Below are 20,348 nucleotides of genomic sequence, written 5' to 3' on the forward strand. Positions count from 1 at the left end.
TGGTAATTTTACCGTTTATTTTCTCATTTGTCTTTAATGACCATATAATGTAGCCCACGTTTCCTAATTTCACTAGTTTAAAGATCATGTAGTCTCTTCATTTCAGAGAATATTTACAGAGAAAATGGTTAAGCCTAAGAGTTTATTAAAAACAAGTCTGTAGGTAGACTGGAGACTTGGCTCCAGTCTTCCTGATTGAGTGGGCTTCACAGGCCCACCTTACCTTGTGTCCTTTCCACTGGTACTCTGCAGCCTGCAGCGGCAGTGCATCACCCAGGAATACTGTAAGTACCACAGCACCAGTAGAACTAGGAAGATCCAGAGGAGGCTTGAGTAGCATGAGAATTCTAGGGAGGCAGAGACCATGCAACTTTTCTAGGCCATGTGCACAGGGCCCATTCCATAGGTCTGCCATAGGGGAAAGCAAAGGTTTGGGTTGTGAGGAAGACCCAGAGAAACCCTGACAGAACCACCTGGGAGGTTATGAAGCCTTGAATGACTGTAGGATGCCACAAGATCCCCTGTCAAACTCCTTTGCTAAGCTAAGGGTCCTGATATGGAACCCAGTAACTGGAGATGGGAAGTCTGGAGGCAACATGCTAGGTGACCCTAGTTCCCAAGGTAATCCTTAGCTCTGGGCCAGCAGCAATGACCCTCTTACCAGGAGAGACTTGAGAAGCATAAACACTTCCGCCCCTTTAAGTTTTTTCCACAATAGGTTGGTAAACTATTCTGGTAAGTGAAATCAGCTTGCTACGTTTTTCTGTGGCCCATGAGCTGTCATTTTGTTGGCAGGAAACCCCAATCAAGAAAAGTGTAACTCCTCCCCCAAAAGTTACTAAACCTGTAGTACAATATATTGTGCTTGTTTTGTCAAAAAATGGAAAGTTTCAAATTTGCCTCAACCTGCCTGCAAAATCTAAAATACTCCTTTAAGGTTCTAGAAAAGTGGTATCAGGATTGAGCATGGTACAGAAGGGAGAGTTGCCACTATAGAAGGAAGTGAATATTTTACCAGAAAAGCTGCATGGTATCTGTGGACATGACCCGTAGTACACGAGATCTTGCTCAACCAGAGGGTTGGTTGAGTATAACATGGTTAATATGGGGCATCTCTCGTGACTCAGGATTTAAATTGAGTAAAGTGACTTGCTGGATATGAAGCTTGGAGACAATGCCTACGGGAGGAAGAGACCCTGGGAGTTGAAAGGGATCAGAGGACCCAGGTGGGTATGCTATGAATTGTTATAAAGGGTCAGGAACAGAACAGCAAAAAAATGTTCCCCAGAAGGGCCCAAGGACACATTCACTGAATTGACAAGGAATGTGCTGTTGAGGTACACCAGCATTTTAGGAAGCTTAATGGAAGCTTTCCTCACCCAGGATTGGCAGGAGAAAATAGGTATAAAAGGGTTTCAGAAGAGCAGAGACCAGGCAGGGGCAGTCATCAGCTGTGAGGTTAGCATAATTGCCATAATGGGCAGCAAAGCCCAAAAGGCAGTAAGGAGCCTTTGTGCCAAGTCTATGGCAAAGGCTAATAGACCTCTGTCCAGGGACCACATTTAGCCACATTTAGCTACGAGGTCTGTCAGCCTTCTGCTCTTACTCTGGTTCTGTGACCAGAAAGCTGGTTGAAAGCCAAGACCTTGTTCCCGTTTCCAGAACCGGGTCAGATCTCAGGTCCAGAGACCAATTGAAGTGGAGGTAGAGCATGGCAACACTAACAATTATATGGAGGAAGGGAATGACCCAAGTCTTTTGAGTTGGTATTGATACCAGGGGTTTCAAAATGCCATTGTGGGCCTTCTGTTATAGGGGGAGCATAGGGAGGCCAGATGACAAGTGGGTTCCTGGGCCATGCTCATTGCACTGTGGGTTGATAAGGTTTGCAGACCTCTCAGATTTATCTCCCCAACTGAATGGGTAGGGAGGGGTACTCTAGGCAACTAGAGCTCCCACACTTGGTCCCTGGCTTATGGAAAGCCATACCATAGGAAAAGACAAAAGAAATCTCAAGTGACGTTCCCCGTGCAAAACAATAAGGAGTTGCTGTAATGCGTGTGCAAAGCCTCAGTTTAGGACCACGCTTAAAGCTTTAAAAGGCAAGCATAGGCCCTTTAATTTGCCTGCCTGGTCCCAGCAAACATGGATTCTGGCAGATGATAACAGACAACCAATAACTTAATCAAGTAGTTTCCACAGTCAGCTCATTGCTTAATGCAGTGCCTGCCAGTATAGATTAACAAGCCTCTGGCACTTGGGAAGCCCTTGACCTGTTGAATATATTCTCTTCAATCAGCATCAAGCAGGAGATTAAAAAAATTCTACCATTATACATGGCCATCGGAACACATACCCTGTCTTTCCCCAGGGCTGTGGTAGCTCCTGCCCTGTTACAGGAGTGTCTAGAGAGACATTGGTCACTGCACCATGATCAATATTGATGACATTCTCTTGGGATTTGATGAGGAAACAGCAAGTATTCTAGATGGCCTAGGAAGACGCGTGCTAGGGCAAGGGAGAATGCAGGGCGCTGCCACATCAGGGAAATTTTTAGAATCTGATAGCCTTGGGCAGGGATCTGCAAGGCAGGTAGAGTCCATGGGCCTGATCTGGCCCACTGCCTGTTTTTGTAAATAACGTTGGTACACAGCCATGCCCATTCATTTATGTCTTATCTGTGACTGATCTTGTGCAACGCTAGCAGAGATGAATAATTTCATCAGAGACCACAAAGTGTAACATATCCTAACGTATTTACTGTTTGAGTCTTTACAGGAAATGTCTGCCTACTTCTGGCCGTGGGCAGAACTGGGACATTCCCTCCACTGTAAAGGTGAAGATACTGCATCACTAAGAAAGAGGCATAATTTTTGGTGGGACATTGGATTTTGGAGAAAGGTTTTGTGGGTTTTTTTAATCCTCACCCAAGGATGTTTTTATTTTTAGAGAGCAAGGAGAAGGGCTAGAGAGAGAAACAATACATGCCCTGGCTGAGAATCAAACCCGCAACCTTTTGGCGTAGGGTACAACGTTCCAACCAACTGAGCCACCAGGCCAGGGCTGGAGAGAGCTTATTTTACACTTGAAAATACTGCTCCTACTCAATTATTAGGTGACCGGAGGCTGCAGGGGTTCCACAAGCTGTCCTGCCATCTGCTATAAAGGACAGAGCAGGTCCCAGCCTTGAAGTATTGGTTCATAAATGGTTTTTTGCAGTGTCTCTGACAAGTAACAGGCACAGCTCAGATCCTGAGTGTTAAAACTGGCTCGTCTTCTGCAGCAGAAAGCTATTTACTGTTCAGAAAGCAGCTCCTGGAGCTGCTGAGCCCACTCTGCACTAAGACTACACTCGTGAGTGTGGGCAGATGCATCATGTTGTAAGGCTTTTTTATGGCATCTCAGTTTTTATATTATGTTTTTAAAGATATCTTTATTGATTTCAGGGAGGGAGCTCAGAGAGAGAGAGAAGCAGCAATGATGAGACAATCATTGACCAGCTGCCTCCTGCACCCCCGTCACTGGGGATCGAGCCCACAGCCTGGGCATATGCTCTGACCAGGAATCGAACCTCGATCTCCTGGATCCCAGGTTGGTGCTCAACTGCTGAGCCACGCCCGGCCCGGCTTGATTTTAGATTTTGTATAAAATTCATGCACATATTTCATCAGATTTATTTCTAAGTATTTTATTTTTTTAAATGGTGTATTTTATTTCATTTGCTGAGAGTTTATTGCTGGGACTAGAAATACTAGGATTAAAAAAGAGAAGGAAATAGTATGGATTTTTGTATTGAACTTTGTGGCCCTGCTAAATTCACTTATCTGTGCTAATTTAAATGTGGATTCATTGGATTTTCCACATACAAAACCATGCCATTTACAAATAGTGACAGCTTTTTTAATTTGTTTCTAATCCTTACAAAATTTGTTCTTGCCTTGTTGCCTGCTCTTAGATACGTTTATTTTTTATCATTAGAAAATGTGGTGCTGAACAGAGTTGGGGTCACAGGGTACCTTATTCCCAGTTTTTCAGAGAGAGCGTCACTATTTCGCCTTTAAAATACTGTTTTTTTATTTCATACCCTTTATTAAATTAGTTGAATTTCCATTTCTGGCTTAGTGTAAGGTTTCTATTTTTAATCATTAGTACATTTTGAACTTATTTAATGCATTTTTTATTTAATGCATTTTTTCCTAATATTATCTTGATATTTCTTATTATCTCCCAGGTCACTCATTCTCTTCAGCTAAGTCTAGTTTGTTGTTGAACATCAGCTATGTTCTTAACTTCATTTAAGAGCTTCTAGTTCTCAAAAAATTTTTAAAAAAAACTTTTAGTTCTCAAAAAATTTTAAAAAAACTTTTAGTTCTAAAATTTTTATTATTTTTTACATAGTGTAAAAAAATTAATTTTCCCACAGTTTTGGTGGTGAGAAGTCAAAGTTAAGGTGTTGGTAAGGCCATTCTCCCTCTGAAGTCTCCGAGGCAGAACTCTTCCTTACCTACTCCTAGCTTTGGTGGTTGCTGGCCATCCTGGTGATGTCATTCCCATGTCTACTTCTACTACCACATAGCCTTCTCCCTGTGTCCAAATTTTCCTCTTTAAGGAAACCAGTCATTGATTAGTGCCCACCCTAATCCAGCATCACCTAATCTAAAATGATTATATCTGCAGACACCCTGTTTCCAAATAAGGTCACAGTCTCAGGTACTGGGAGTTAGGACGTAAACGTACCTTTCTGGAGGACACAATTTAACCCACAACGCATAGGTTCCATTTTCTTCTGAAAATCTCCAAACATCATGTCATTCCTTGAATATCAATCACAGTTCAAATTAGGGCCTAATCATTCCAATATCTGCATCTTCTTTGTCAGTGTTTATGGTGTCTGTCTGATACTTGTTTGTCTTTTATGCCTAGATATTTTTTATAAGAGTACCAGGTGTTGTGAATATAAATTGTAGATACAGAATAACTACAAGATCCATGAACTATTATCTATCATCTGTCAGATTGGTGAAAGAATGCAATCTGATTTTTTTTTTTAATTCCCCTAAGAACATGAGAAGCTCAAAATGGCCAATATATATTCAGTGGAAATCATAAACTGGCAATCAGAACAGCCAAATCTATGAGCCAAAACCCAGGAAGTTCTGCAGGTGCCAATTTGAATTGCATTAAGGTAGGGCTCGGAGACCATAGCAAATAAATCAGTGGAATATACATACTACATGAATTAGGGCAAAGTACAAAAAGTAGAAGCAGCAAATAGATAAGAAGGACGAGTGCTGGCGCTGCAGTTGTAGAATGACCCTGGAAGGCGCCTGGAAGCGCCTACAGGAAGGGAACTGGGACAAGGTCCAGCAGAGGGAGGGGAGTGCAGTGCCCTAGGGCTAAGGCTGCAGCCTGTGGCGTGTTTAGACAACACCCAGGAGGCAGGGTGAGCATGGGAGAGCATGGGTGAAGGTGGAGCACGGATGGTCAGGCATGGGGCTGCAGTCAGACTCTAGGGTCAATAGGCCATGTTAAGGGAATTTTTCTGTAAGATAAGTAGGATCTTTAGTGCTTTTTTTTTTTTTTTTTTTTTTAAATATGTCTTTATTGATTTCAGAGAGAGGAAGGGAGGGAGAGAGAGAAACATCAATGATGAGAGGGTCATTGATCGGCTGCCCCTTGCACGCCCCACACCAGGGATCAAGCCTGCCTCCCGGGCATGTGCCCTGACCGGGAATTGAACCGCAATCTCCTGGATCCTAGGTCGATGCTCAGCTGCTGAGCCACGCTGGCAGGGCCTTTAGTGCATTTTGAGCAGAGTTGATCTGACCTTGCCTTAAGAATATTCCTCTGATGGCGGGGTTGAGATTCGAGTAATAAATTCCTCTACAGAGCCAGGCATAGGACCTAACCAGTGATCAACCCAGATGGTTTCCCATCACACGCCCTTGCCTTAGCTGTTAGCCCTTCTTACCCTGGGTTTTATAGTATTTGACACAAAAGTTGAGGATAAGATGCTGGTACTTTCTAGGAAACAAACATTACAGTGTTTTCAAGCCATTAGTCTTAGAATAAACCTTATAGCTTTTTCTTAAGTTAGTAGGCCCTTACTTTAAAAGCACTGTCTGGGAGTACTCAGCAATACAAAGTAATAAACTACTGATTCATGTAAGAACCTGACTGGGTCTCCAGAGACTTATAGAAATATATATGTAATAGAATTATACAGTATTATATCAAACTTTTAACCTTACTTATTTCTGGGTGCTGGGTTAGAAATTGGTTTACCTTCTAAGTAAGATAACTATAATGTTCAAGTTTTCTATAATAAGCATGATAAATGTTTGCAATCAGAAAAAATAAAATTGTTTAAAGGGGAGGAGGGATATATAGTCCCCAAGCAGGTGCAGTCACTGGGTTCTCTTTCAGATAATGATAAGCACCAGAAAGGCAGTGTAGCCCAGTCCCTCAGAAACATGGCTCAAAAGAAGACAGCCTGTGAGAACCTCTGAGAGTACGGGTCTTCTCTTAGCACAGGGCATAATGCAAGTCTCTGTCTCATGTGTTGCTGGGAAAATTGAGTTAACGTGTGAAATATTCATCATGTACTAAGGTTCAATAAGTGGAATTTACCTTTTGCTTTCTCTGGACCTTTCTTGGGCTACCCCTCATCCGGGAGAGGACAAGAGGAGGGAACTGTGACTAAAGCCCCGCTACCCCCTAGGAGAAACGGGCCAGGGACGGAGTCTCTGGGGCACCGTAATTGCACACAGGAAGCCCGGGCAGAGACTCCTAACATCCAATGGCAACCTTTCCCACCTCCTCCTCCAGGGAGGGAAAGGAGAACTTGTTTCCCTTGAGAATCAGCAGCCCACCTCCAGCGCCGACCTCATAGGATAACACCGATCTATCCTGCGTCAGCCCGCCGCCCTCCCTCCATCAACAGTCCTGACTTCTCCCACCCAGGATTAGACGCCTTCCATGAGCCCCTTGCCCAGGCCTTGGACAGGTAGAATCAGCCTAAACCACAAGGCACTAGCCCATTATTGGATGAAGTCTCACTGACCCTGAGCAGTGAGCCCCTCCCACTCATACACCCCCTGGGGGTGGAGGTCGGGGGGGCCCTCACTCAGGATGGTTGCCTATGGAACTTGAGGGGACTGTGGAATTTGTTCAGGCAAAACTGAAGTGAAGCTGTGCTTGGCAGGCTGCAAGCAGGCCAGGACCGTGTGTGTGTGGGGTGTGTGTGTGTGTGTGTGTGTGTGTGTGGTGTGTGTGTGGTGTGTGTGTGTGTGTGGTGTGTGTGTGTGGTGTGTGTGTGTGTGGTGTGTGTGTGTGGTGTGTGTGTGTGTGTGTGGTGTGTGTGTGTGGTGTGTGTGGTGTGTGTGTGTGTGTGTGTGGTGTGTGTGTGGTGTGTGTGCGTGTGTGGTGTGCGTGTGTGGTGTGTGTGCGTGTGTGTGTGGTGTGTGTGTGGTGTGTGTGTGTGTGGTGTGGTGTGTGTGTGTGTGGTGTGTGTGTGTGTGGTGTGTGTGTGTGTGGTGTGTGTGGTGTGCGTGTGGTGTGCGTGTGTGTGTGTGTCTCCCCCCCCAGGAAGTGGCACAGGGACAAACACACTAAGAGGAATGCGGAATGCTCTCCCTGCACACTCCAGCTCCGGCAGGAACCACATCTGCATCTCGAGTCAGTGACTTAGGTCCCCAGGATAGGATGGGGTTTCCTTGTTACTGAAGAATTTCAAACAGCAGAGTTTGTCGCAACATGAGACGGTGGGGCCCCAAGTTTCTCTGAAGCAGTTGTGGGACACTCAGAAGGGGCTTGCTGCCACTCCAGCCCCACTGACAGCCAAGACTTTGCTTTCTTACGCAGAGCTCGTGTTTGCTTTCTCACATGCAGTCCACTCACGCCAGCATCCTCCGTGTCCAAGGAGGAAAGGGACACGGCTCTGTGACAGCTGGCCCGCCTGCGCTCTCCTCTGGGGACCCGCATCTTTGCGCTCTGCTCCTCCTGCGTCCGCTTTCCCCTCTGCAGCTCCCGGTGCCTCCGCTGAGTCCCAGTTCAGCAGGGGGCAGTGGCACTCGGAGTGGCCGCATGCCTCCTCTTTCGCCTGCGTTCAGGTCACACAGACTTTCTCTAGTCCTCAAAAAGCATGAAGGCCAGAGTCCCTTCAGGTCATTTACATGTACTGTCCCCTCTACCATGAAAGATGTTTGGGTGCCTGGCTCTTACCGTTCACAGTGGAGGAGTCACCTTAGATGTCACCTCTTGGCCTGACCACATCACCCATTGCTGTTCATGCACCCAACCACTCCTCTTTTTTTCTGGGTGTGCATCCCACCCAGGTCAGAAAGCTGGGGCCTGGAGAATCTGTCTGGCCATACATGGGTTTGGCACAGCTGCCCACCCCCACGGCTTTCACCTCGGACAGTGGCTGCACTTTCAGCCAGGTGTCCGGAGTCCCATTTAGGTTCTTGGGCGTTCCTGCTGCAGCTCCTGGCTAACCTTAGAAACCTACCCTTACACTTTCTGGTTGAAGGGCCCGAAGCAGATCTAAGAACCTCATTTTTAGACCTCAGGGCCTGGGGATGCGCTTCAGAGCAGGAGGCAGGGCCCTCGGCCTCCACACTCCCCTTCACTGGCCTCCTGACCCCAGCCCACGGGTCAGGGGACCTGGAGTCGAGGCCACATCATTCTTTCCAGAGGATCTGGAGCCACTCAGAATTGCAGGCAGGGTTTAGAGCAGGACACCATTAGAGAGCTGGCCTGAAGCAACCCCAAAGGGGCCTCATCAACCCAGACCCGACTGTGAGCCACTGCCTGGCAGCGACAGGGCAGACCTTGCTGCCCCAACCTGTCCCTGCCCCAGCGTCTCAGCTGGGGGCAGGGGCTGGGCTGAATACACCGTACACCCTTGGCGGTGGAGGTTGGCAGGAGGGGCGAGGCTGCAGATGGACAGGCTGCTGAGGTGGGAGAGGCACCCTCTCCCAGCTCCACCCCATGCAAGCAGGGACCTTTCAAGTCCTGCTTCCAGGAGTGGATACTGGACATACTGTTCGATAGGACAAGGTTCTAAAGGTCTGGGTGCTTCTTACTAAATGCTATTCTTTTCTTCCCCCCATTGATTTTTAGAGAGTGGAAGGGAGGGAAAGGGAGAGAGAAAGAGAGAGATATAGATGCGAGACGGACACATCAATTGGTTGGCTCCTGCCCTCGCCCCAATGGGGGATTGAACCTGCAACCCAGGTTTGTGCCCTTGACCAGGGCTTGGACCCATGACCCTTCAGTAAGTGGGCAGACACCACTGACTGAGCCACAGCGGCCAGACTTCTTTTTAAGTATATGAGAGGAAGATAGAGAAACATCAATGATGAGAGTCATTGATCGGCTGCCTCCTACATGTCCCCCACTGGGGATCAAGCCCACAACCCAGGCATGTGCCCCGACAGGGAACTGAACTGCCATCTCCTGGATCATAGTTCGATGCTCAACCCCTGAGCCATGCTGGCCGGGCTAAGTGCTATTCTTGCTAAGTGCTAAAATACTTTGCAGAAGCAGCTGTGAACAAGATGAGCTTGACAGGAACTCAACTGGTTAAATGTAGCCAACTGCAAAGAAGAAATCAACAGGTAACTGACCAAATAGTGCATGTAAGCAATGGCTAAGCCTCCCTTCAGAGACAAAGCTTTGGATGTGAGTCCCTGGTCTCCTTTATTTGCTGCAAGTAAATAAAACTACCTAATGATAGCCACATGTCATTCTTGAATAGAGCACCCCAAGTGTTGAACCCTCCTTGAGTTCGGTAACAACAGTGAGGGAGCTAGATTTGCATGGATGGTTTTGTTTCTAAAAGGCACTATGTGGGCTTCTTGGGATGTAGCTCACAGGGGGGATATTACCTAGGGAGAGGGGAGAGTCCATGGACTGGTCTGAGCATAATACAGGGTTTTACTGGAGTGGGTCAATGAAGGAATTGTTGCATTTCCTGGGCTGTGTGAGCAATAGAGAGCATTCACTGAGTGAGGTGTGTCTTAGTGGAGGGAGAGCCACTGGGGATCACTCTAGGTTACAGGATGTCATGGGTACCTGGCTCATTGGGACTTCTCGGGTCTCTAGGCAAGGAGTGGAAATTATAAGGTCCTTTGATATAATATTAAGGTGTCTCAAATGGTGCATGGATCAAAGGAGTGCAAGGGGGCAGGAGATCAATTATCAGGAGGTTCTTAAAGTGGGGGGCATGGAGTAGGTCTTAGGACAGACATTTCACAAGAAGCATTAGCAGTCCACCCTGCTGAGGGTCTGGGTTTTCCTGAGCAAGATATCAGAGTTCCTGCCTAGCCTGCCCAGCCCCACAGAAGGTTACGAGACCAGGGGAGGAGTGAGACCAGTTTAATTTAGAAATAAGCTTTGCATAGCCTCCTGATCAGAAGGGAGCCTAAGAGCCAACTCTTAGAGAGAAAGGCCCCCAAGTGGGGAGGGCACAGCATGGGAGCTGGCACTGGTAGTTCCATGAAGCTGGTCCGGTGCTCAGCAGGTCCGCAGGGCCTGTGGAAAGAATGTGAGTCAGGTCCTCACAAGCACCGTTACTACACAGACACCCCCCTCAGCCTTGGGCAACCCCAAGGCTTTGCTGGCTCAGGACAGCCCCGCCTTACACACAGCATATCCTTTTTTAACTCTCAAATTATATGGTCACCCTGAGTGCCTGGAAGCCTCTCAAAGAAGCCCGTCTCACCTGAAGTGATGAGTGGAACAGCTTTCTCAGTAAGGGGCTAAGGAAGGAACACATCCGATTAGCATTCTTGGACCTCTGTCCTCTACCAAGACTCCTGGAGCCCCCTCCCCAGAGGGTCCCCAACTGCCCCCTTGCTATTCTTCCACTGTCATTTTAAGTGATACCAGAGGTCAGAGCTTTCTCTGACTTGGGGCCCCTTCAGGGTTGATCATCTGTGAATAATCCCACCGGAAGCCCAGGGAGCAGCCAAGAAACTCCTCTTTCTCCGCTTGTAGGACTTTACCCCAAAACAGTCTGCTCAGCTTGAGGTTCACATACAGGGGCCCTGTCTCACCTCTACTTCTGATTGTGCTTGCATTTGCATTTGCCACCTGTGAGAGGGAAAGACATCCATGCCAAGAGCCTGGGGACCCAGGCCACCCCTCTTCCCGCATGCCCTCCCTCACCCCCCATCCCGCCAGCCCCACAGCTCACTGAGGGCGAACAAGACTCCAGCGATGCACAGGAGCCCTGCGCAGATCATCCCGCCCAGCTGCAGGCCTTCCCAGTCTAGGCGAGTGGAGAGTGAGCTGGCGCCGGCCTGGCTCCCCCCCAGCAGTCGTTCAAAAGGCATGTGTGAGCACCTGCTCGAGCAGTTGCCCTCACATTCCAGGCAGAGAGGAAAACAAGCCAGCAAATAGATACACAGCACAGTATCTGGTGGGAGCGAGTGCCAGGAAGACAAGTGCCAGAAGAGCCCAGAAAAAGAAGGGGGTTTAAAGGATGGTGTCAGGAAGGCTTTTTAGAAAGGTGGTGTTTGATCTGAATAAGAGGGAAGCTCAGGGGCATGTGGGGACATTGGAGGACAGTGCAGACCTGCTTGGGGGTGGGGCGCTGTAGGGCTGCAAGGAACCGGGTGCTGGGGAAGGCAGGTGAGAGTGAGGGGAAGGAAGAAGGTTGGTGTGAGATACCTGGCGACCCAGCAGCCCTTGCCTCCAGCTGATTCCCCAGAAGTCTTCCTAAATATGATAGGTGCCTTCCTTCCTTGCTGGAAGGAGGCTCTTTCAAAGACCAGGTTGCATGTTGGCCTTACGTTCTTTTAATTGAGCACACTGGCTCTTTAATCTCCAGTCCCAGCCCCATCCTGGCCCTCCTTCCTCAGCCCCTCAAGCCCCACAATGTCTGCATTGGGCTCCACATCACCCCTCACCAACCTGTAGCCAAAAGGTCCAGGACAGGCAAGGGAAAGGGTGGGGGTGGGGAATATCAGCTCTTACCATAGTAGAAGGAACTGTCTTTATCTGCAGGAAGGAAACAAGTAAGGACCAAAACTAGGAGGCAGGATGTGGGGTCTTAGAAGGAAAATGTGGCACAGCAGGAGCAGTTTGTTGGGGGCCTCACTCACCAAACAGGTCATTGGCTTCCAAGGCAGGCAGGCCTGGGTGGGAGAAGCAGAGATATTGCGTGATCATTGGCGACAGCAGGCAGACCTCAGCCCAAAGGGCAAGGACCGCCAGCCTCACTGGGAGGCACCCTGGGGCCGGTTCCCTTCCTCAGGCCTTCCCCAGCCCCAGGCAGTACCGCTGGGATTGTCTTCGGCCCCCTGGCCTTGGGCCCCTCGCTCACAGCCTCGCTGCTATTTCTCACGCTTCCTGCTCTTCTTTCTTGCACTCAGAGTGGATGGTGCGTCTGCATCTCTTCGCCCTCTCCTGAGAAGCTTCCTATGGACAGACCCTAGCTAACCCTCTTCTTCCTGAGGAAACGGGGATGCTCCCCCCTTCATACCAACAGATGGTTACAGGTTTCCTGAGTTAAATTACCCAGGATAACTTTTGCAATATCTGCTTCTTCCCTGTACTATTATTTCCTGTACTATGACTTCCCTTTAAACTGACGGTGTAAATAAGAATACTTTCATTCGACATCAGGCCCCCTCTGAGAGATGCTGCCCTGGTCTTCACTGCCTTAGCGGGCATGTGAGTGGCAGCAGGGTCACCTCTAGGAGGACTCACCTGCCAGCGTGAAGAGAAGGCCCCAGGTCACTCCCTCCATGTCACAGTGGCAGAGCAGGGCTGTAGAAGAGGGGGTCAGGCTGGAGTCAGGCAGCCATGCCTGCTTGGAGGGAAAGCAAACGCCCAAATCTCAAGGGTGCATTTGCTTATGGGGCCGTCTTGGGAAAGTTACTAACTCCTGTTTCCTCATTAGAGATGACAATAGCAGTGGACGGCAGGAGCTGTTTGCTTGTGGAGTGACACGGATTGATTAGTACTCGTTAAGCGCTCAGAACAGTGCCTTCGCGTACTAAGTGCCTACAGGCTTTGTTAAAATCTGTCAGACGCCTGCCCCAAGGTCAGGTGAACAGGGCTGCTGTTCTAACCCAGGCTTATTTTTTTTTAATTCGATTTTTTTTTCAATTACAGTTTACATTCAATATTATTTGTATTCTTTTCAGGTGTAACTAACTCAGGATTTGATGCCTGCCTTCCTAACCCCACAAGAAGGGCAAGGTTGTCAGCCCTGGGCTATTGTTCCCAAAGGTGTGGGCCTGGGGCACTATCAGGCTGAATTCCGAAGTAGTTCCACAAAGGGCGCAGCCAGGCCTGAGTGGAGCGGAGCAGCCAGCGGCCTAGCAGGGAAGTGGGAGGACTGCTGGCAGGAGACAGAGCCTCCCACCCCAGCCTCCGCAGGGACCCTGCTCCGGGCCACCCCCAATTCCACTCTCAGAGTATGACTACTATTGGCAGGAAACTCCTTGGTGGGCGGGGCATCGCTCCTTTCTTTTTTCTCCGTAGGGTGTGAGCTAGTCCCTGGGGTGGCTGTACCCTGGAGATAAGGCCCTTCCCAGTTTTCAGCATTTTGTTAGCCGCTCGGAGGTTTAGGGATTGTTGGTGTTCCATATTGAAACCATTGTTATTGTTTGGTGGGGCCCAGCGGGAGGGAATCCTAATCTACTCTCAGCCACTTAACAGCTGTGTGACTCAGCGAGTTACTTAACCTCTCTGTGTTTCTTCTGTAAAATGAGGACAATTATTATAGCAACTTCATAGGGTTATGATTGAATTAAATAAGTAAATATGTGAAGCCTAAGAACAGTGCCTAGCACACAGTAAGTACAAAAACGTAATACATACATAAATACCGAGGTCTTACTGCCATAGAAGGAAGGGCCTGTTACAAGCTGCTTCTGAAGGTAGGGGCATGTCCTCTGAGCAGTCTATGAAGCTGGCTCTCCTTTAGACTAGCCTGCCTTTCTACTCCTTTCATGATCCTGGAATTCCTGGGTCATGAGGGTTGCAACTCCATTTTATATATTCTTTAGTCAAAGGCTGGCTCCTGTTTACACCAGCCCCCAACCCACCATCCATCTGACAATGGTCACAGAATAGACACCCTCCAATTCTCAAACTCCAAACACATACCCAGTTACCAAGAACACCCAGGCATCACCACCCCTTCCTCAGGCTGGTACTCTGGGCCATCCCTCTGCCCTCACCCCTCCACCTAGCGCCTGAGGTCCCAGTAGTCGCCCCCTCACCTGAGAGCCTTTTCTCTGAGCTCAGCTGAGAGCAGGGTGCACCGGGCAGGTCTGAGGAGGCTGCTGGGCTGTGTTCAGCTCAGTGGGTTCCAGCTCTTTAAACCCAGCAGCCTCGCCCTGGGCAACAATACCTTCAGACAGGAGGGAACTGGTCAGACTCTGTAGGACTCCTGCAGCTCCCCCACCCCTACCCCCACCCCCATTTGCTTTTAAGGAGATGGCTAGCCCTGCCACACCCAGGGCAGGGCAGAGCTCCTGGGGCCCCAGGGCCAACTCAGACACTGAGGTGGTGGTGGGGGAGAGGGGTGAGCAGAACCTCAGACCCTTCTCTTGAGAAGGGGACTTTCAGCTTCTTCTGCTCACCTAGATCCTAAAAGAGGGGCCCTGAGGTGTGCTGGAGGGGACAGGTGTTTCTGAGTTCTTGTGCCAGCAGAGGGGGTTCAGGACTTCTGTGCGGGGGTATCCTAGGGACAGGTAAGTTGACATGGAGTCAGGGACTGGCCTTGAAGTTCCATTTGCTTAATGGCCCCATTGCTTTTCCTTGGACTGGGTGTTCATCAAGGGCAGGGGCTGGCGCTGATGGGCACCCCTCAGGATCATCCACCCTTTGACAGGCCCTGACACCCACTTAACCCAGGGACACTGACAGCTGGAATTCCGAAAGCACCCGGCCCCAGCCCTGGTTCCTCCCCTACCGCAGGGGATGGGTGGAGGGGGACCGCCAGCTCCAGGATAAGGACTGGGCTGCCTTCCTTTGCCGAGCCCGTGCCTGCCTCGTGCTGCTGGCCAACTCTCCCCCTGCCTCTCATTCCTCCACATACCTTTAGCCTGTGCTTTCGGCCCTGGATGACCCCGGGCCTCTATTCTGCAGTCTCCTTTCCCCAGTTTCTCTCTGGTCACTGCTTTTCCCACTGCATGGTAACCAGCTGAAGGCAGGGAAGTTGCCTCCCTTGTTTTCAATGCCCAGCTATGGACACCAATAAATAGACTTCGATTGGGTTGTCATTGGAGGAGGTAATCAAGAGGATGTGACTGTCAGTTGACCCTCGAGCTGGACCCAGGCAATCAAAGGCTCCTCACCTCACCCCCTGTTCTTGAAATGTACGCTCTGCCCACTGACGGCACAGTGAGAACTGTTCCAAGGACATAGCCTTGTGTGTTTTGTACTGAGCTCAGCTTGTCAATAACCAGTGTTGTGGCTGGACCGGCCCTTGTGGTTCTTATTATGATTGCAAGATGTCCTTCAGTAATAACCACCAAAAAACTCTGAAAAAAATAAAGGGTTATTACTCACAGAACCTGGAAATCACACAGCACACCTGGGACCACTCATGAGGTTGTAGCGTGCTTGAGAGCACATGGAACTGGGGTTATGCAGTTATTGGGGTTGGGGGTGGGAGCCTAGGGTTTCATGGGCTCACACTTTATTGGTGGATTTAAAACATTAGAGCAGGGATTTAAAGTCCCGGAACAGAAAGAAAAACAAGTAGCCCTAGTGGCCAGTTATGGAAATCAAATTTCTAAAGCAAAGAAGCCTCAGTGGGGTGAGATGGCCCGGCTCTTTATCTAGCCTTTACCTGCCTCTTTATCTATATGACTGCAATATGTTTATTTGCAATAGCCCTCTTTGAAATGGATACCTCATACCTGGACAATCAAAGCTTAAGTCAGATACTTGCATTACAAAAAGATAAATAAAATACTGTCAGGGTTAATACCAAACCTTGAGAGAGTAAGGTGGTGTTGAGAACATCCGGACTGTGTATGACTGAATCCAGTTAAGGCCTCTATATAAACTTTTAAGTTTCTAGTGGGGAGATCCTCACAAGCCTTGTCAGTAAGGTCCCTTGCTTATGAAACCCGCCACCTACCTATCTGGAGTGGCCTGCCTCTTTCTCCTGTCTTTTCCTGCCTGCCCCTCCATGTAGGGGGCCAATTTGTGAACCAATGATTATTGAGTCAGTGAGGACAAGAATCCATCAGATAGATACTCCCAGTGGTGGGGGGCAGGGGACAGACAGGCCAAGGCCTGGGGGCAGGAAGAATTCAGGTGAGTAGGAAGGGAAAGGGCGTTCCTAGTGCAAACATGTTACATCTCATGAAAATGTTCCATGGTGTTTCGATTTCAAGATTCAGCTTCTGCATAGCGTTTGAATGGAGGTTCTGAGGCCAGAAAGAGCTGGATTTGCAGCCCAGCTCTGCCAATTGCTTTCTGGGTGATCTCAAGTTACTTCATTGCGAGCATCATTTAATTCCCTCTTCCTTAAAATGGAGAAATGACAGGTTTTACCTGTGAAGTTTGGGGTGGAGGTGCTGCAGGGGCTCAGGGCCACCCCTTGTCAGCCCTCAGTACGTACTTGAGGAATGAATGCCTCTCAGGCCTGGTGTGTGGAAAGTTTGAAGGTTCAGAAGAAACATTAATAGCCACATAGTTTGGAGTCAAATGCAGGCTCTGTTAGTTACTTGCTATGTGCACTTGAGCAACTGACTTACCTGTTTACTTATCTATAAAATGAGAACCATATCTCCTTTGCCTACTTTGAATGTTTACGGTACAATGACATCTGATTACGCTGCTCAGTTCACAGGAGCTGTTACTGCAGCTGGGCATGGCCCCGATACACACATGGAGAGATCTGCAGCATGAGAGAAAGGGGCTCATCGTTAGAGAGACCTCCATGGGAAAACTGCATTCCAGAGAAGAGAAAGGTCTTGCTCAAGGTCACACTTTGGGGGCTCAGCCAAAGTTTCTAGACTCCTCAGTTGAGTTTTCCTGCCCTATCAAGCTACAGTGGGAAATAATTAGCAAGAAAGCAGGAATTTGTAGGAAGGGGACCTTTTTAAAAAATACATATGTTTTTATTGATTTTAGAGAGGAGAGGAAGAGAGGTAGAAACATCAATGATGAGAGAGAGTCACTGATCAGCTGCCTCCTGCATGCCCCCTACTAGGGACAGAGCCGGCAACCCAGGCATGTGTGGAATCAAAGCATGACCTCCTGGTTCATGGGTCAATGCTCAACCACCGAGCAACACTGGCCAGGCAGGAAGGGGACCCTTTAAGTCCCAAGTGCCATCTTTGCTTTGGAAGGTCTCCATGAAGTATGAAAAGGACTTCAGATCCACTGCTCCAGAGGGACTAGTGCTTTTGCCCTACAGCTTCTGCCCTCTTCAGGGATTCACCAACTCTCATCCCTATTGCTACCAGGTGTTATCACCTTTAACAAGTAGAAAGAAAATATCACTTGAGTCAGGTGGTATTGACACTGGTCCAAGATAGGGGATAGGTTGAGCCTGGGGCAGAACCAGGAGGAGGGAGCCCAGCTGCCTGTAACTTCTGCAAGCACAATAGTAGGACATCACCTCATTTCTTCTTGCCAAAGTTGGCTGTAGGTGTAGGTGCAGGTGTGCCATGGCTGAGTCCTGCATTTGTCCCCTTTGAGAAGCCCCAAAGGCTGTCTCCACACTCAGTGGCAGGCACTGAAAGTGGCATAAAATCAGTTCCTGGGTTAACGAATTTGTCTTCTTAGATATTAATCCCAGTACTTATAAGTGGTCACAAAACCTGGTACAGAAAGCTTTAGAAGCTTTATAGATTAAGAAGTGTTTAGAAAAACTTCCCTTTTATTCATTAGGAGTGTTTAGGATGAACAGCTGCTCTCTCAAGATGTGATTCCTGAGGCCTGGACTGGCAGTGAAGGGTGTTTTCAGGAAGTCGCATTCCAGGAGGGCTGCCCACTGGCCCTGCTTCTTGGATATGCATTTCTTTCTTTTTTGTTGTTGTTAATCCTCACCTGAGGATATTTTTCCATTGATTTTTAGGGGGTGGGGAGAGAGAGACATCAATGTGAGGGAGACACATCAATTGGTTGCCTCCTGCACGTGCCCTAACTAGGCCAGGGATCGAACCTGCAACCCAGGTACATGCCCTTCACTAGGATTCAAACCCAAGACCCTTTGGTGTGTGGGCCTAAGCTCTAACCATTGAGCCACAGTGGCCAGAGCTTGGATATGCATTTCTCATCAGAATCCCCAGAGCCATCCATTTGGGTCTGATGGCACTGAAACCTTCAGGCAGGAAAATCAAACCTAGGGTGATGAAAGGCTGGAAGGAGTGGGTGATAGAGAACCAACCTCAGTTGTGTGGGTGGAGATGAGAGCCTAGAGGTAAAGAATTCAAGAGATAAAACTGCTAGATCCAACTCTGAACTCTTTCTTTCCCTCTGGACTCAGCACTGCAAAGGATACAAAAACCTTGTGTGGAAGTGTTGTGGGCTGTGCGGAACAGGTACCAGGTGTCTGACCGGTGGGGTCAGACTGGACCTGGGGTCAGCAACCTCGGTACCTGGTTTCTGGCTAGGAAAGAATTCAGAGCCAGGACTCCAACTATAAGAGAACATTTATAAAATCACAGAGGTGAAGGAAAGGCCCTTGGAGCTTGGGAGTGAGGAAGCTAATGGCAACATGCCAGGGGAGAGGGGCAGGGGAAAGGGAAAGGGTCCAGGAGGGAGAATGCACTGGGTCCTCCTTCCCAAGGGTATTAAGGGTGGAGATTTTAGGGGCGGTCCCAGGGGAAGATCTCAACAGAATATTCGGCAGCTGTCCAGGTGTGTCCTTTCAGGGTTGTGATCTCCACTGACTGACTGGTCAGCACCAGCGCAGGGGGTCATTATCTAAAGCAGCTGGTCCTGAGGTCAGATGTGGTGTAGTTTGTCTGGTTTTGCTGCTTTTCTGGGCCTGGAGCTGAAATACAACTGAGGCCTAGATGTTATCTCTAGGGAGGGAAAGGTCAGGGGGTACAAACCATATGACCAGTGACATGCTAGGGGAGGAAAGGTCACCCTGGGGATTAGGTCCCACCCTGCAATTGTCCTTTGCCAGGCACCCAGGACTCTCCACCCTGGTGACCTTCTGTACCTGGCCCATCGTCCTGGCTCTGCTCATGTCTGTCTAACTGCCTGCCGACAGAAGGCGGGAAATCTGTTGCCAAGAGTGGTGTGGAAATCAGCACTCACTCCCAGGACTCCCTCCTGGGATCCTGTCAGTCGCCACCACAGCGCCGGCTCCCCAGCGGCGCTTCCCCTTCTCCAGCCCGACCTCCTGCTCTGGGAGACACATGTACCCCAAAGCCACTCACCTCCCTGAGGAAAGGTGGTGAAACGGGACAGCCTGACCAGAGGTAAAATTAAGGGAAGTGGCTCCTATCTTGTCTGGCGCACAGTGGGAGCGTTTAAGATGAGTTTTTTCTATTATGGACTGCATGTCACCGGCATCAGTGGAAGGCTGAGGCTACTTTGAGGGCTCTGGTGCAGGAGAGAAAACACCTTTTAAAAAAAAAAAAATTATTTGTTGATTTGAGAGACATACATCGATTTGTTGTTCTACTTATTTACGCATTTTCTGGTTGATTCATGTATGTGCCGGGATGGGACTGAACCGACACCTTGGCCTACAGGGAGGCCACGCTAACCAACTGCCCTGCCCGGCGGGGCGGGAACACCCCATCTGCGCGACAGCCGGCGGGAGGGCAGAGGGAACCGCTGCTCCGGGGCCTCTCCCGCCTGGGTCCCCGCCCTGGGCTCTGTCTCCCTCAGGAGCCCCTGGCTCTTCTTGCCCTCTGGGTGCCAACCCTTTGGGGGCCAGCGGCCCAAACTGAGGTCCCTCCGGGCGGCGCCCACAGAACGAGGCCGAGCTCGGGAACGCAGAGGAGAAAGTTCCTTCTTTCATCCAGTGGAGAAGGTGAGTCATGTTCCAAATACACCTTCTCCCCCACGTGGGAGGCCGGGGTAGGTAGGTGGGATCGGGGGTGAATTCCAGGAAGAGTGGGGCCCGCCGAGTCCTGACGGCTCCCGTGCCTTCAGTGCGCGAGTGGGGACCGACCCGGGGGCGGGGGCGCCCGCCCCGCCGAGGAGCCGCCGCAGGCCCACCGGGAGCGGTTCGCGCAGCTCCCTCAGCGAGCGGAGCTGGCGGCGCGGCTTACACACCGGGAACAGTGGGGTCCCCTAGCTGACAGCCCAGCGACGCTCCGCAGACCTCGGCCCCCCGTGCGTGCCGAGCGCCCGCGGCCCACCCCCTTCGGGGACGCGAGGGGAGCGAGGCCGCCTCTCCG

General features: G+C 49.7%; 1 protein-coding gene across 2 annotated transcripts; it reads right to left on the bottom strand.

The window, feature by feature from the left end:
- Positions 1 to 10,508: 10,508 nt before the first annotated feature.
- On the bottom strand, positions 10,509 to 12,827 carry FXYD4 (FXYD domain containing ion transport regulator 4). 2 transcript variants are annotated; one of them, XM_016206967.2, is made up of 7 exons: positions 12,718 to 12,827; positions 12,111 to 12,143; positions 11,983 to 12,006; positions 11,201 to 11,275; positions 11,061 to 11,097; positions 10,727 to 10,763; positions 10,509 to 10,536 (listed from the first exon to the last, which is right to left on the bottom strand). In XM_016206967.2, exons 1-5 carry the CDS (start codon positions 12,755 to 12,757, stop codon positions 11,063 to 11,065), a joined length of 207 nt encoding a protein of 68 aa, XP_016062453.1. In that variant the 5' UTR covers positions 12,758 to 12,827; the 3' UTR covers positions 10,509 to 10,536; positions 10,727 to 10,763; positions 11,061 to 11,062. The 2 variants fall into 2 exon arrangements, 1 of the variants encoding a protein (XP_016062453.1); XR_001602752.2 differs by lacking the exons at positions 10,509 to 10,536; positions 10,727 to 10,763; positions 11,061 to 11,097; positions 11,201 to 11,275; positions 12,718 to 12,827 and adding an exon at positions 12,287 to 12,346 and having other exon boundaries at positions 11,982 to 12,006.
- Between the last annotated feature and the right edge of the window lie 7,521 nt (positions 12,828 to 20,348).

This window comes from Miniopterus natalensis, chromosome 14 (genome assembly GCF_054644295.1).
Source record: "Miniopterus natalensis isolate mMinNat1 chromosome 14, mMinNat1.hap1, whole genome shotgun sequence".
Classification (NCBI taxonomy): domain Eukaryota; kingdom Metazoa; phylum Chordata; class Mammalia; order Chiroptera; family Miniopteridae; genus Miniopterus; species Miniopterus natalensis.

Coding starts and splice junctions, on each gene's coding strand:
- FXYD4 (XM_016206967.2), bottom strand. CDS start 12,757: ATGGAGGGAGTGACCTGGGGCCTTCTCTTCACGCTGGCAG. Junction 11,276..11,982: donor AGACAGTTCCTTCTACTATG/GTAAGAGCTGAT, acceptor CCACTCGCCTAG/ACTGGGAAGGCCTGCAGCTG. Junction 11,098..11,200: donor TGGAGTCTTGTTCGCCCTCA/GTGAGCTGTGGG, acceptor TCCCTCTCACAG/GTGGCAAATGCAAATGCAAG.